The sequence below is a fragment of the Pseudorca crassidens genome, chromosome 9, assembly GCF_039906515.1.
Source record: "Pseudorca crassidens isolate mPseCra1 chromosome 9, mPseCra1.hap1, whole genome shotgun sequence".
Classification (NCBI taxonomy): domain Eukaryota; kingdom Metazoa; phylum Chordata; class Mammalia; order Artiodactyla; family Delphinidae; genus Pseudorca; species Pseudorca crassidens.
The window spans coordinates 56,031,936-56,049,257 of record NC_090304.1 but is presented as its reverse complement, the minus strand read 5'-3'; the positions used below and the strand labels follow the sequence as shown (position 1 = coordinate 56,049,257).

General features: G+C 37.3%; 1 protein-coding gene across 3 annotated transcripts in view; it reads left to right on the top strand.

The window, feature by feature from the left end:
- The window catches only part of RSF1 (remodeling and spacing factor 1), a 165,655-nt gene that overhangs the window by 143,302 nt on the left and 5,031 nt on the right, over positions 1 to 17,322 (top strand). For all 3 annotated transcript variants that reach the window (XM_067750468.1, XM_067750465.1, XM_067750466.1), the window contains 5 exons: positions 4,142 to 4,196; positions 5,381 to 5,490; positions 11,619 to 11,686; positions 13,111 to 13,318; positions 14,989 to 15,209. In XM_067750468.1, the coding sequence (XP_067606569.1) occupies positions 4,142 to 4,196; positions 5,381 to 5,490; positions 11,619 to 11,686; positions 13,111 to 13,318; positions 14,989 to 15,209 (662 nt within the window). The remainder of the gene's footprint in view (positions 1 to 4,141; positions 4,197 to 5,380; positions 5,491 to 11,618; positions 11,687 to 13,110; positions 13,319 to 14,988; positions 15,210 to 17,322) is intronic.

Genomic DNA, 17,322 nt, shown 5'->3' with positions numbered 1-17,322 from the left:
AACTGTGTCCTATTGACTGTAAGCAATGCCTCCCTTTTCAATATGCCACTGCAGTGTGGTCTAAAGCAGTTGAAGAAGGCTTCTTGGAGGAGGTAAGATTGGAGTTGAGCTTAATCTTTAAAGGGGGCTCAAAATCAAGACAGTAAGTTTGTATTTATTTATATTTATATGTACCTTTGTTGATTAGTCTACTGCTAAACATTCATTCATTCCTACTGTGTTCCAAACTGAAGAGAAAAGATGAGTAAGACAAAGCTCTTGCTTACCTGGAGCTCACCTTCTACCAGAGGATGCAGATGTATGAACCAGTGATTCAATAAAGTAGACAAATCGAGGTATATTTAGAGCAATACTAGAACATTGTGGAGGAGCACTTTAGTTCTCCTAGGAGTTGGGGTTATCAGGGAAGTCCTTGGAAGATAACTAGGGGTTATATAGGTGGACATGCAGAGAAAGGATATTTCTGGCAAAGAGCACAGTACAAGCAGAGAGAGTGTAAATGAGTGGTGGGGGATGAAGCTATAAAGGAAACTGAGGCCAAATTGTGAACAGCTTTGCATAACTGGCTAGGAAATTTGAATTATTCTCTAGAGGCATGGGGGAGCCATCAAAGGAGGGATATGCATAATCAGACTTTTATTTCAGAAAAAATGCCCTGGTAACAGTAAGAAGAAGGAATTAGAGTTGAGGCTGTTGGAATAAAGTCTGTGAGAGCCAGTGAGGCCTGAACTAGAGCAGTCATCATGATAATACAGTAGAGAGGTTGAAGAGAATTTTCAGAGGATTAATCAGTAGGACTTGATGCCCATCTGAGAAAAATCTAAGCAGTGTCTCCTGATTGCTCCTTCATTTGCTGCTACTTTAACTCTTACCTCCTGTCACATAGTATTCCCCTCAAAACTTTAGTTTGCGTTGAGACAGTCTGCTCATTCCATAGTCCACACACTTTGTGCCAAGTTGAACCTTAAAAATGAGTTCAACTTCTAGACCCTTTTTCCTCTTTACTGCTCACCTTGAGCTCTCTCTGGCTCATGATGTATGCTGCTTAGTTTAAAGGCAAAGTTTATCTCTGAAGTTCACTAGGAGATAAAAGTAGTACTTTTTTTTTTAATTGGTTGTCTAAATACCTTTATATTTAGGAACTAACAGTCCTGTATACAGTTATTAGGACTATTTTGATGTACGAACTGCTCCTGTCATAATTTTTGACACTGGAAAAGATCTAACTAAGGATGCTTCAAATTAAATCATAATTAAAAATTAGACTCGGTCTTCCTGCAATCTGCCTGCCCTTCTGAGAAATGAGTTCATGTTCTGAAGCTGATCTGACTTAGCAGTGTAGATAGCTAATAGGCTCTCACCCTTTAAGGACCTGGAAGAAAGTAGATTCTCTCTAAAAGCCAAGAATGTAAACCACTAAGAGTTTGTCTCATACTCACATTATATCCGTTTATTCTTCGGAGGCCTGTGATGCTTGTACATTTTCTATGTGGAAAGATTGGTGAACGTATATTTTACTCTTGCCTCACACACTTTAGAATATGCTGCTGCAGTTAAATACTTTCAGTTTTAGAAATTTATGTTAAAATGTGCCACATTTGTTTATATTATTGGTCTCCCATTTACTAGTTCATCTACTTTCTCTTCTATCCTTGGTAATCCTCTTTACTTAAATGTCATCCTTTAAGAGGACATCTGTTATTGTGCCTTTACATCACACTAAATCCTATACGAGACCATTCTAACAAGGCAAGTTAACTGTTACTGTTGTTTGTGAATTCCCCCAAAAATCTGGTTAACAAAGCTTTCATTATTTATAACTCCTAATATATGTATATATTAGGAGCTCTAAATAGCAAAATATGTATGTTTCTAAAGTAAATAATATATTAACTGTAAATACAGGTGACTTCATCTCTTTTTAAAAGTGAGCATTTTTATTCATGCTGTTTCAAATCTGTGAAATAATTTCTCTAGCATTCATCCTAACAACTTAGAGCCTTGCTTACTGTCTATGTCATAGTGCTAGAGCATCTTTCCCCTTGTTTGTTCTTTTAGTCAACATTTAGTGAACATTTATTGAGCACCTGCTTTATGCTGGGCAATGTAATCAATATGAGGTGTATGATATGTGGCTCTACGGTATGGTGGAAAAGAAGGATGTGTCAGTGAGTAATTAGTACTAGCCAGCAACTGTCTATAGAGCTGGAGCTGTGATGCTCTGTGAAATCTCATGTTTCAGTCCATTCAGCTGATATGTAAATGTCCCTTCCTGGACTTGGTGCCAGAAATTATTGGGAATTCAAATAGCTATGTACTTCCAAAGTACTATTACTAGTGCTTTGCTAGCAGAGAGTTGGATTTAATCAGGGTTGGAATTTTCCAGGTAATATAACAGAGGGAAGGAGAGAAAGAGACAAGGAATTTGAGAGTGTATGCAAAGGAGTATTTGTAATGATGGACCATGGAGTCTAAGCCAGGTAAGGGGGAAAGTAAGGACACAAAGGGAGTGCCGGACAGTGAAAAAAGGGTAGGGTCAATGGATAGAGCTCCCACTGGAGTCAGGGAATGGTTGAAATCAGTGTAACAGAGGGAGTGAGCTGGAAAGTGAGTCAGTAGAAGTCAGAGAACAGGTTCCTTGAAATTGAAATTTTAGAAAGGGTGTGGTTATTGGTAATAATAAGGTCTGGGCCCAATATGATCATTGAGCTAGGTGGTGAGATAGAATGGAAGATGTGACTTTCCATAAGATTACTGAGCAAGAGAATGCCTTGATGAGAAATCATACCGACCGTCAAGATCTTACTCAGATATTACCACCTATTTAAAGCCTTCCCGAGTTTCTCAGCTCTTCAGAGAAAATCCATTCCTTTTTCTCATTTCCATTATACCTGTTCGTAATGGACTACAGTTAGCTGTTAAATAATTGTGAGGGCAAGAACTATGTCTCATTTACCTTTCGATTTCCAAGCCTGACACAAGTCAAGACCTAACATGGAACATGACTAAGTGTTTTTTCCATTGAGTTGAGAAGAGAAATAATGGTCAAGTGAAAATAGAGCTTTTGAGGAAACTGATACCACAATAAACTTGGTTAATGTAAAGAGGGACATGTCAAACATATTTAATAACAGAGAGCTGAAGTTTTGAATTATCCACGTAGCCTTTCCTATTAATTTCAGCTAGTACTGTTCTTCCTTTCCTAGTTTTTAGTTCATTAACTGTACTAATTTTTTTAAATGTTTTGATTAAAATAACTTTATTTTCTTACATGCCAGTTTTATTTAATAGCTTCATAACCCATCTCTTAAAAAGACTATAAAATTCTTGTTAGCCCAGGGTTTATGGGGCAGTAAAGGCTGTGTTCTAAAGGACCCACACAACTGGATCATTAATGTCCTATATGGGACATCACAAATAAAGGGAGGAAGAGTGGTTACTATTTCTGTTTAGTTGAACATACACTGGCATGTATGTAAAAGCTCAGCTGTTCTTGGTGTATTTGAATTAACTTTGGGAGAACCAGAGAAAGCTTCTGTTCTGTATAGCAATTCGTTGTGTAAAATTTGTTGAATTAAAATCAACAAAGATTTCTTTGAAATGAAACTCTATGTCATTAGTGTCCATAAATCCACATTTTCTGGAGAAGTCTTAACTGGCTCTGAAGATATCTTTGTTGTAAGCATCCTAGAGTGCAGAGACATATGGCTGTATTGCTCGTTTTCTTCTCTGCAAACAAGAAGTGGATGGTCTTAGAATCATTCACATACGGTATTACTGAGAACTTCCAGCATAACAAAGATCCAGTTTGTCCAGAGTTGGTGTTCCATCTAATCACTTCATCAGTGAGTCATAAGCATGACTCTTTTCATCAGATTTCCTTGTCTGTTTCACTTACAGGTTTTATTTTACCTGGCATAAGTCACTTCTAAAGCTAAGTTTTCATACCTTTAGGAAGTGTTGTGCCTGCCACAGATACCAATATTATAAGTTTCATGGATAATAACTAACATGTCTGTGACCTAGCTTCTGCTGTTACCATGAATCATAATTTTAGTATTATCTGTGTTAGTAATGTTTTCATAACAATTTTATTTTTAGCAAATCTCACTTTGTGTGCTTTTTTGTTTTTTACTTAAAGGAAAGAACGCTTGGTGTATGTTGGTATCAGTATTGAAAACATCATTCCTCCACAAGTAAGTTTCTGGTTTATAGCATTTTTAAAGAGGAGACTGCCAAAATTGTTCTAAAATTTAACTCACTTTATGTAATATGAGTGGTTTTAAATATATAGTATACCTATTTTATTAAAAATGAAAATTTAGCACCTTAAAGAAATCACCCAGGGCTTCCCTGGTGGCGCAGTGGTTGAGAGTCCGCCTGCCGATGCAGGGGACACGGGTTCGTGCCCCGGTCCGGGAAGATCCCACATGCCGCGGGGCGGCTGGGCCCGTGAGCCATGGCCGCTGAGCCTGCGCGTCCGGAGCCTGTGCTCCGCAACGGGAGAGGCCACAACAGTGAGAGGCCCGCATACCACAAAAAAAAAAAAAGAAAGAAATCACCCATTTCCCTCATGATTAAAATTATGTGTATGCAGATAGCCCCAAAATGTAATATCACATCCAAACCAAGTTTAAAGCTCACCCCACGGAGTTTATGTTCTATTTTTTTTTTTTTGTACCCTAAATTGGGTAATTCATTTTTAGCTTCTTTATGTGCTATTTATGTGAAGGGACTAAAAAATAGTTCAGGGAGATTTGGTTTTTAATTCCCTCCTTTGGGGGTTATCAGAAACTTCAGTTTGTGTTCTTACAGTTCAGTTTCTTTGAAGGGATACCATTGTTTTGCAGTTATTAATCTAATTTATAATTGAGAAAGCTATCTCATGAGTGAAAGTATATGTAACATGATATTCATTTGAAATGAAGAAATTTTCTTAGTTTCATATGCAGTTTCATTCAGGCTTAATTAAATCACACACTGAAATAACCTGTCTTGGTTAGTTATTTTTCTGGAGCACCTTGCCCCTTTCTTCTTCTAAACCCATTATTTCATTTATTCAGCATATCTTTTGATTTATGTGTGTTTAGTTTCATTATCGGTGGATAGACTTCATCATGATTGTTTTAAAAGAGGTAATTATAAACTCACAAAAGCATAAGTTTAATACAGAAGTGTTTTCATCCTTTGATCACCAATATTCTTTTTAATCTCTGTACTTAGTGTTGCCATGTTTATTCAGTTTTATGGGAATCATTTCACTTTTTTTAAACCTTTCACATGTGCTGCCTAGATGGACATTAGAAAGCTATTAATTCCAAGGAACTTCGTTCTGTTGTGATTAATAACCTATATACTTATTATCATATTTTTAAACCAGGAGCCAGATTTTTCTGAAGATCATGAAGAAAAGAAAAAAGATTCCAAAAAATCCAAAGCAAACTTGCTTGAAAGGAGGTCAACAAGAACACGGAAATGTATAAGTTATAGGTATGAAATCTGTGAGAATGAAGGAGTGGAAAATGTTTTTGAAACAACCTGACCCCAAAGTATATGCTTCTCCCATTACAGTGACAGTGATGATTAGAAATTGTGTATATATTTCTTACTTACCGTCTTTAGAATCATAGAATTTTAGAGCAGCCAACATCATCTTTTCCAAATGTAATTTGCTCGTGTTATCCTCTTCTGTTTAACATACTTTGTCCAATTTCTGTAGCTCTGGGGATAAGAACCGATGCCTTTAACAAGGCCCACAGGCACTGCATAGCCTGCCCTGCACTTAGCCTTTCAGCTCCATCTCATCCACATTTTCCCTTACTCTCTCAGGTTAGCCACACTGTCTTCTTTCGGTCCCTTTGTGTAGACTGTTTACTTGAATTTCCCTCCTGTTTTTTACCTTGTTAACAATCCTCTCTTAATCAAACCCCTCTATTATATGCCCTCATAGCAACCAGTTTTTTTTCTTGAAAGTACTTCTATATTTGTAACAATCGTGATTTTAATTTTTTGATTAATATTGCTCTCCCGCACTATACTGTTAACATGAAGGTGAGTACCATGTCCGTGTTATGCATCCCTCTGTTCTTTACAGCTAGCATGGTGCTCCATCAGTACCTATTGAGAGACTCAATAAATATAGTTTGGTTTACCATCTGCCACCAGAAATATCAGAGAGAGATTTTTCCATAGTCATTCTGTTAGTAGCTAAACCTAGACTAAGACCTTATCTTCTAATTGTTTGTTCGTCTAGTGTTCTTTCCACGAAACCACCCTGTCTCACTCAAATAATAAATAAATGATATTTTAATTATTTTAGACCATTGTTAGACAACACCAAAACAGTCTTTTAACTTGAATAACTGGAGATGGAAAACAGAGTCGATTTTATAGAACTTTAAGCTTGTTTCCTGTTTATAAACTTTTGTCAGTGATCATGAAAGAGTTCCCCTTGTGTAGTTTCTGTTGTTATTGTTAAAACTTTATTTTGGGTTGGCTGAAAAGTTTGTTTGGGTTTTTCCATAAACTGTTATAAATAAAATAAAATGCAGTAGGATCAGTAAGAGTAAAATCCTTAATATTTAGGGGAATGGTGTCCATCTTATTCCTTAAAAAAAAAAACTTTTTAAAAGTACCGTTTTTTAATAAAATCATTAAAACTAGTGAAGTCAAAACCTACTAATGGAAAGTGTAAGTGTTAAAGTCAATTCTACTAAAACACAACAAATGCATTCCTAAAAATTGCCATTGTGTGCAAAATTGCACAAAAACTATAGAGATTATGGGAAATATGGAGTTAGGGTCACACACTCAAAAACTTCATTAGTGACACATTAAAAAAAAAGATAACAATGGGAGTACCATTTGACACATCTGAAGTGGTTAAGAAATAACAAGTACTACAATAAATATGACATTTTATGTTGAAAAAAGACCTGAAGCTTGTCTGTGGAAGTGATTGTGAGGAGAGTTGCAGTTTGTAAATTATTGTGTAGTGGTAGAAGGAGAGTTACTTGAAATCAGCCAGAAACTTGTAATACCAGATGCAGATGGCTCTAGCTTATAACACACATGATGAGCTTGGGTAGCTGGTAAATATTTGTAAGATGTGTGCACGTGTTTGTTTTGTGTATTCCTACACAGCTGGTGCAGTTTTCTACATTTACCTAGTGTTTCTCACAAGGAAAATTATATATAAGCAAGTATGAAATACATGTTATGCTTGAATTATTTCCTAATATATCAGTTATGTTGGAACAAATTTACATTATCGGAACAAGCATCATAGGGGAACTGTATTGTCTTTCAATCCTGATGTAATTGTGGTTTTCAGTGGGAGAAGAAATTTGTTTTATTAGCATTTCATCTTGGGTATATACCCAGAAGTGGGATTGCTGGATCATATGGTAGTTCTGTTTTTGTTTTTTTTGAGGAACCGCCATGCTGTTTTCCATGGCAGCTGCACCATTTTCCATTCCCACCAGCAGTGTACAGGGTTTCTGGGTTCTCCACGTCTTTGCCAACACTTGTCTGCTTTTGTTTTTTTCATGGCGGCCATCCTAGCAGACCTGAGGTGATGTCTCATGATTTTGATTTGCATTTCCTTGATGGTTGGTGATGTTGAGCATCTTTTCATGTGCTTGTTGGGCATTTGTATGTCTCTTCTCAGTTTTTCTTTTTTCCTTCTGCTTCTTAGTAATTTTTTCTTTTTCTTTTTCTTTTTTTTTTTGCGGTACGCGGGCCTCTCACTGCTGTGGCCTCTCCCATTGCGGAGCACAGGCTCCCAACGCTCAGGCTCAGCAGCCATGGCTTACGGGCCCAGCCGCTCCGCGGCATGTGGGATCTTCCCGGACCAGGGCACGAACCCGTGTCCCCTGCATCGGCAGGTGGACTCTCAACCACTACGCCACCAGGGAAGCCCCTAATATATTTTTTTTAAGTTTTATTCGTCATATTCAAGCTCTAATAAATACACCTAGAATTTACTTTGTACATGGGCTGCAATGGGACTGTTGTGAGGATAAAATCTAAAGCACTTAATATATCAACACAGAAAAGAAACCCTCCCCCCCCAAAAAAAATTTCATCACTACTATCATTTAATAATTGTTTATCGGATTCTTATAGCTCCTAACAGAGGATGATGTCAAAGTTGACTGGAAGGAGCATTGGATTGGGGGCCAGAAGACTTCAGATTATAGCCCTCACCACGCCACTAATTAGCCATGTATCTTTGAGTGCTTGGTCCATTTCCCTGGATCTTGGTTGACATACCTATGATGGTGAACTAACCCAGATGATCCCTTCAGCTTAAAATTATATAACAGTAATATAAACTATGTTTTTTATCATAATATGTATTGTGTGATTCATTTATTTATACCCTGCCTAGTTCCCAAAAGGAGGTAAGGAAGATACATATTCTAATGTAAGGAGCAACTTTTTAAGTATAACACCAAACACAGAAAAAATAGTGAAAAGGAAATTTGATTATATAAAATTAAGAAAGACAAAAAGCACTTACAAAAGAAAATGTTTGCTTGCAAAGAAATTTTGTAAAGGAGTTAAAATTCAAAAGGAATGGCTTATGAGTTTTTAAAATAACAGTGAGTATATAGTTTTTTTCATAGTGGAAATAGTTTTTCCACATGGTGTCTGCAAAGACTGTTGCATACTTCAGACATTAACATTTCTGAAGTCAAGGATAAAAAGCCATTTTTGTTATGAAATCAGTTCCTTAATAAAAATTAAGTTTCCATGTATTTTGAAGACTAGAACTAGACAGCATGATTTGTGTTTGTTTGTTTATTTGAGAGGGATGCTGACTGGGGATGGGATGGGCACATATTTGTAATGATAGCAGGACAAAATGTCAGTTTTCCTGTCTCAAAACTTGAAAAAATAAGCAAAGGTTAAAGGGGAAATACACTTTGGGGACTTCCCTGGTGGTCCAGTGGTTTAGACTCAGCACTTCCACTGCAGGGAGCATTGGTTTGATCCCTGGTTGGGGAACTAAGATCCCGCATGCCACGGCATGGCCCAAAAAAAGGGGGGGGGGGCGAGGAATACACTTTGGATAGAAATAACTGCAACATATGACAAAGATGTTAAAATCTTTAATACATAAAAAGCTCTTACAGATCTGTAAAGAAAGATGAATATACTGGCTAATAAAATGGGGAAAGGACACAAACCAGTACTTGCGAATGAAAAAGTAAAAATGACCAGTAAACATGAAAATAATATTGGCTTTACTGTGTATTCAAATTAAAATTAAGGAACAAAATAATTTTGTTTTTCCGTATTAGCAAAAAAATCTTAATGGTAAAATTCACTTCATGGTTGTATTTTAAATTGCTACAACCCTTGAAGAACAATTTGTATGCCTTTAAGCCAACAATTTTATTTGTAGCAAGAATACCAGGAACAAACCTATAATCCAACAAAATCTCATATTGGAACCAAGGGGCATCTCACCAAACAAAAGAAAAGATAGAGTTATGAAAAGATACTGAGGAATGGTAGAGTTTAGATGAAATTTAAATGACGAGTGAGGCTCAAAGCAAAGCAGGACTGTGAAAGGGTCAGTATCGTATGTGTACGGCATGGTAGACACAGGGTCCTATTTACTTGAAAACAATGAAGATAGAGTGTGGAGTGTTGTGTCCAACCCCTTATCCAAACTCTGAATCTGGAATGTAAATCAAGGCTGCTTATTTGTGTTAAAAGTGACTTAGATCCTCTAGGCAGGGGTGGGTGTTTCATTCTTACTGCTATAATTTCCTTTTTCCAAGGGTTCTGATGGTCTCTGAATTTAGAAAACAGAGTGTCTCAGTAAGAAAGTAGTAGTGGCTCAAAGAAATAGATTGTTATGGCACTTTACAGCTGCATCTTGTCCTTCGGAGAAATCCTGTTTTCCATTAACTTTATATCTGACTGTATCTGAATCTGTTATTCTAGCCTGATGAATAGATACACCGATTTTTACTTTCTCAGAATTTATCTTAAGGAAAAGCTAAGCTATATCTATAAGGATGTTTTTCATAGCATTGTTTATAATCATGAAAAAATTGGAAGTAAACTGTTGCATGTAAAAATATGTAGAAGAGTTCTTAACCTGAAACTTGTGAATCCTCTGAAATTATATGTAAAATGTTATGCTTGTGTAGGTATATATTTTCCTAGAGAGGAAATCTATAGCTGTAATGAGTTTCTCAACTCAAAAGGCAAAATATTTGGCTATTAGTCATTGTTTTTTTTTTAAGGATTTTTGATTTTATTCTTTTTTTCTTTTTGGCTGCGTTGGGTCTTCGTTTCAGTGTGCGGGCTTCTCACTGTGGTGGCTTCTCTTGTTGCGAAGCACGGGCTCTAGGCTCGCGGGCTTCAGTAGTTGTGGCGCACGGGCTCAGTAGTTGTGGCTCGCGGGCTCTAGAGCACAGGCTCAGTAGTTGTGGCACACGGGCTTAGTTGCTTTGCAGCACATGGGATCTTCGTGGACCAGGGATCAAACCCGTGTCCCCTGCGTTGGCAGGCGGATTCTTAATCACTGCGCCACCAGGGAAGTCCTGGCTATTGGCCTTAACTCTGTTGTTAATCACTGTGTAACTTTAATCCAATGCTGTCCAATTTACCGTGGTTATGGAAATGTTCTGTTACTTTGCTGTCCAGTGTGGCAATCAGTAGCCATATGTCACTGTTGAGCACTTGAAATATGGCTAGTGAGGAACAGCATTTTTTAGTTTAATTATTTTAAATATAAATAGCCACGTGTGGCTAGTAATTACCATATTTAGCATGATCTTCAAGTCACTTTATCTTTTGGTCACCTCAGTTCTAAAGTGAAAGGAGTTTTGTATGTGAATAAATCTTAGGAATCATCTAGTCTTGGTTTTTTGCTTTAAGTTGGAGGAAATAGCCCTTGTGAGATAAAGTATGTTTACCTAGTTTTAAAATTCTGACCATCTGTATATGAATTTCAGTAATAATAATAATAATATAATCTTTAATAACAACAGTAGTATACTTCTCACACTTAGTATTATTTCTGGAACACGAATTTTGTTCAGTTTACCTTGTCATATGATTTGTATAATCGGGTTGGCCTGTGGGCCAATCCAGCTCACTGCCAGTTTGTGTATAGCACGTGACCTAGGAGTGGTTTTTACATTTATAAATGGTTGAAAAAAGAACCAGAAGGATAAAATTATTTGAAAATTACATGAAATTCAAATCACAGTGTCTATAAATAAAGTTATATTGGAACACAGCTACTTATCGTTCACTTATATTGTCTGTGGCTGATTTTGCACTACAATGGCAGAGTTGAGTAGTTATTACAGAGATTGTACAGTCTACAAAGCCCATTACAAAAATATTTGTTGCTGCCTGGTATAGGTGATCTTTGAAAATGAAAAACAACTTAGAATTAGATACTGATTTGCAAAACTCTGTTTTACCAAAGAAATTGAGGTTAACAGGACTGAGGTGGTCTAATCCAAGTCCCACAGCCCCAAAGTAGCAGAGAGCAGTTTCACATTCAGCCCTTTTTCACTTCAGAGGCAATTTTCCTAACCCATATGCCAGGACAGGCTGTAATGTGATTGTTGTATGTATTTTAGATTTGATGAGTTTGACGAAGCAATTGATGAAGCTATAGAAGATGATATTAAAGAGGCTGATGGAGGAGGTATGTGTTTATCATTCTCTCTTTTTCATCTAACTCGGCCAATATGTTAACTAAAATGCCCTGAAGAAGCAGTGAGCAAGCATATTTTCTTATTCTCCTCAGTATGTATCACGATCACTACTGATGTTAACTGTCTGAGACTGAAAATAATCTCTGGACACGGTGTCAATGTATAGACTCAGAGCTTCTAATTATGTTAAAAGTAGTATTATTTTGTAATCTGATATGAAACATAAATGTTCCTCCCTAGGTTAAATGTTCTTCCCTAGATTAAAAAATTTTCTTCTGCTTCCAAACAGAAAAGTTTGCTGTTGTCTTTCCATTTTTAGATCACTGCTGCTACAAAGTCACAAAAATTATGGATAATCAGAATCTAAATGATTGCTTTAAATTAAAAATCAATTTATTAATTTCATAGTCTTTAATGGGTGACATTAAAATAGAAGAATTTGAAGATAATTTAATTAAAGAGCTATGTAGGAAATCACCAGTGCTCCAGTGTTATTATGAAAGCTCTAGAAAGGATTAATAATAAGTAGGCTGTTTGTAGTAAAACTGAAGAAGTCACTAGCTTTTCCAGACATGTGTGCCTTATGTATATCTTTGCTGCTAAATTCTCACTTCTCTGCCCTGCAAACACAGTTTAAAAAAAAAATTTAAAAATGGATTGGCCTCTTTCTAAAGCCACATCCAAAAGACAGCTTTCAAGAAGAGATTCTTTTTTTTTTTTTTTAAATCTATTTTTTACTTTTTGCTGTGTTGGGTCTTCATTTCTGTGCGAGGGCTTTCTCTAGTTGTGGCAAGGGGGGCCACTCTTCATTGCGGTGCGCAGGCCTCTCACTATTGCGGCCTGTCTTGTTGCGGAGCACAGGCTCCAGACGCACAGGCTCAGTAGTTGTGGCTCACGGACCTAGTTGCTCTGTGGCATGTGGGATCTTCCCAGACCAGGGCTCGAACCCGCGTCCCCTGCATTAGCAGACAGATTCTCAACCACTGCACCACCAGGTAAGCCCCAAGAAGAGATTCTTGAGTGACTGTTGATAGGTATGAGGTTTCTTTTTGGGGTGATAAAAATGCTCTGGAATTAGTGGTGATGGTTGCACAACTTTGTGACTATACTAAAAACCTGTGAATTATAAACTTTAAAAGGGTGAATATTATGGTACATGAATCATACCAAAATTTTTGAAGAAGCAAGTTCTCTACATAGTAAACTTCTATTTAGTAGGATAAACAAAAGAGAGCTCTGTCAGCTAAAGTTGTGAGAAAATTGCGTATCTGTAGGAAGAAAATAAAGAAATCGAATGAAAATCTGCTAAGGACAATCTGTAGATATTAAAGGGAAGCTTTTAATAAACATATACTTGTCTCTCTCCCTCCCTCTCTTCCCCTCACCTGCCCTACACCCTGCCCCCTGGACTCAGGAGTTGGCCGAGGAAAAGATATCTCCACTATCACTGGCCACCGTGGAAAAGATATCTCTACTATTTTGGATGAAGAAAGAAAAGAAAATAAACGACCCCAGAGGGCAGCTGCTGCTCGCCGGAAGAAACGCCGGCGACTAAATGATCTGGACAGTGACAGCAACCTGGATGAAGAAGAGAGTGAGGATGAATTCAAGATCAGTGATGGGTGCGTGGTCTGTCAGTAGATCCCATTCTCTACGTCCAGGCTTGAACAGGCCTACCAGATAAGCTCGGCCCTGCTCTGATGGAGCTTTTGTTCTTCATGCACATAGACAATCTGTTTTTCAGTATACTTTAAACAAATCCAGCGATGCTGATTTTGGTTCTTTCTAGATTAAAACGAAGTTTTATGGGTTGTTTGTTTTTTGGGGGTGGCCCACACGATGCAGCATGTGGGATCTTAGTTCCCCAACTAGGGATCGAACCCGTGCCCCCTGCATTGGGTGTGCCGAGTCTTAACCACTGGACCAGGGAAGGGAAGTCCCTATGCTCGTTGGTTTAATATTCAACATTGTATTTAAATTTCATGAACAGCAGTTAGCATTCATTTGTGGTGTACCTCTGTGCCACCTTCTGCCACCATGACCATGAGAGGTTCCCAGTCAAATATGAGAAGTGGACAGGTATGAATATTTAGAAACTATTCTCTCGTGACCCATAGGGGTTTGGGTTGGGGCAAGTAATTCAGTATGGAAGATCAGGAAAGGCTTCCCTGCAGAACAGGTATAGAAAGAATACCACAGAGTTTCTCCTCTCATTGTTTAGTGGAGGAAACAAACATATAAACCACAAAAAAGTCATGCTGCATGATTGCTACTAAAACATAAGTCAGGGTACAGAGAAGAGCCAGATCAATCCAGGGAGGTCAAGGAAAGCCTCAGAGTAGAAATAAAGCTTTATCTGAAATGTGAAGAATGAATTGGGCAGATTGATGAATTTGAGATTAGAAGCAGTGAAGGAAAGAAAGTATTCTAAGCAGAGAAATCCTGTCCAGGGCAGCCAGGCATAAAACGTCGTAGAATATTTAGGAAACTCCTGGTGTGTCAGGATAAGAAGAATTGAGGAAGCAGCGAAAGGTGCCCTGCTGGAAATGTGGCCAAGACATAAAAAGGAACCAGATGATGGAGTATTTTGTTTGTCATGCATAAGAATTTGGACTCTTTCCTGAAGATGATGAAAACCCACTGAATGGTTTTAAATACCAGACTAATACGAGGTTTATGTTTTAGAAAGATTCATCCTGGCATTCGTTCGGAGGATTTACTGAGGGGAAATGAGTGTAGAGATTAAAGAGACTTTGGGGAATTGCTGTAGTAGTTTAGATGGGATATGAGAGCCTGAACTGAGAAGAGGTATCAGGTTTGAGATATTATCTTTATGAGATAGACTCGGGAGGAATTAGTCATTGATTAGATGTGAGAAATGAAAAGGGAGAAAGAAATTAGGATAAATACCATGTTTCTGCTTTGAATTACTGGATGGGTGACAGTACCAAATACCAGGGTAGGGAACAGAAGAGAGGAGTAGGTTAGGAAGTAATGAGGTCACTTTTGGGCATGTTGAATTTGAGGTATGTGCAGGACTTCCCAAGAGGCCAAAGCAATTTACGTACAAAAATCAGCATCCATTCATGTTCATAACTCCTTCAAAAAAAAGGAGAGGGGGCAAAACATCTCTTCATTTTATAAACAGGGAAACTGATACAGTTAACTGGATATTTTACATTAAACGTTACTTAATAATTCACTGGACTTGTTAGAATTTGAACTCAGAACTCAAAAACGGGTTCACGGTTTTAAGTATACCATCATAATTCATTTGGTTTCTCTTGGACAGATCTCAAGATGAGTTTGTAGTATCTGATGAGAACCCAGATGAAAGTGAAGAAGACCCACCATCTAATGATGACAGCGACACTGATTTCTGTAGCCGAAGACTAAGGCGACATCCCTCCCGGCCAATGAGGCAAAGCAGGCGTTTGCGGAGAAAGACTCCAAAGAAAAAGTACTCCGATGATGATGAAGAGGAGGAATCTGAGGAGAATAGTAGAGACTCTGGTAAAAATAATTTGTATCCACATCTCACCAAGTCAGTAAATTCTTATGACTTTTGGAATTAAGATTTCTTAAAATAAAATTCCATTCAATTGTAATATAAGCTTTCTGATGAAACTTTGAGTTCTATTCTTACGATTCACCACTAATTAAATCTTTCACATAAAGCACATCTGAGAAGGTAGATACAGATGGATATGTTAACTTCATGCCAGACTCATTTAGGATTGTGATGATTCCTTTTGGTGCCAAGTGTTTCCATGCCTAGACTTTACCTTCATAGTGTTTCTTGGGAATCATTCTTAATAATCTGAGAACATTTTTCTCAGATGTCTAGCTATTAGAGAAAGATCACCAATTATCTCTAACATTTAGATCATGATCAGTGATTATGATTGTTAGTTTTTATAAATTATCAGTGGTTGATGTTATTATAGCTTATGCTTATCTCTATTAACTGAATAAACAGTGAGAGGCACAGCAGGTAAAAGAACAGATAGGAGTGCTTTATGGGATTAGCAGGTAGGTAGCTGTCGTCTTACTGAGGAAGTGCCACAGACAGGAGTATTATATCCCCAACTTGGGCCAGGCTTGTGGAGTTCTACATAACTACAGAACAATATCAGAATCAGGAATTTTATTGATAAAATACTATTATCTAATCAACAGTACACATTCAAATTTTATCAGGTGTCCCAATATTGTCCTTTATATAAACATCTTTTCCTGGTCAAGTATGTAGTTCAGGATTACATATTGCATTTATTCATGTCTCTTTAGTCTCCTTTAATCTGTAATATTCCTCAAACTTTGTTGACTGTAGCATTTTTGAAAAATACACACTAATTATTTTGTAAAACATACCTCATTTGGGTTTTTGTATCCTTGTGATTAGATTCTAGTTATACATTTTTGGCAAGAATATCACAGAGTTAATGTATGTCCTCCAGGTCTCTCTATTATTTTCCCTTTTTAATTAATAAATAATTCATAGGAAGATATTTTGAGACTGTAAATATCCTGTTCCTTATCAGATGTTTCACCCACTAGCTTTAGCATTTATTCATGAGTTTTCTAACTCCTTCCTTCCTTTTATATTTAATACTTGGTGTTCTGTAAGGAAGAGCTTTCTCTTCTCCCCTATATATTTATTTCTTTGTATCAGTGTGGACTTACGGATTCGTATTTCAGTCGATGGATATGATATGTTACCATCACTATTTTGATACACTTTGCCCTAGATTTGGCCAATGGGGACCCCTTTAAACTACTGGCTAGCTGTTTTGAAATATTTGAAATCCATTAGAAAACAAAGCTAGATATGATGATTCAGTGGAATTTGTTAGTATTCCTGAAAAACTGCTCTGACACAAAGCCATAGTGTGACTTTGGTTTATTGATCAGAGGTGACATGACAAGAATAGTGCTATTTAGCAGTGCTTTGAAAGTTAAAGTAGTCCCATGAGCTGTATTTAGCAGATTTTAATTCCGCGTGGAAAAAAGGCAAAAATATAACTCCAGTTCTGTACTTATTTGAAACAGGCTCATCAGTTTTTTGTGGTTAGAAAGTATAACCTCTGCAGTACATTGTGAAGCTATGACTGTAGCCATACAGCTACATATATATAGAAACAGCAGATTATCATGAGGCAAAATAGTAACTATCCACCAAGAAGAGCAGTTGTGGCAGCCATGCAGCTCACTGGGTAGCTCTAGGTTGTATGAGATAAGGATTATGTAAAAAGGGTTTGTTTTTTTGGTTTTTTTTTGGCCGCACCGCAGGATCTCAGTTCCCCCAGCAGGGATTGATCCCAGGCCCTTGGCAGTGAGAGTGCGGAGTCCTAACCACTGAACCGCCAGGGAATTCCCTGTAAAACATTTTTTAATCTTGAGGATTGACTGCTAATAGGATACATTTGTGAGGTTTGGCATTAAAGCCCCCCCAGATGTACTCATATTATTAAGAAGAAAATGAGAGACATGAAAGTTACTGTTCATTTAAAAGTTATGACTGAACTCTGCCTAATAGCTTTATATTTTTATAACCTAAGCTAACTACTTTTCTATTTAGTGGAATTAAAATTTGTACTTGATGGGACTTCCCTGCTGGCCCAGT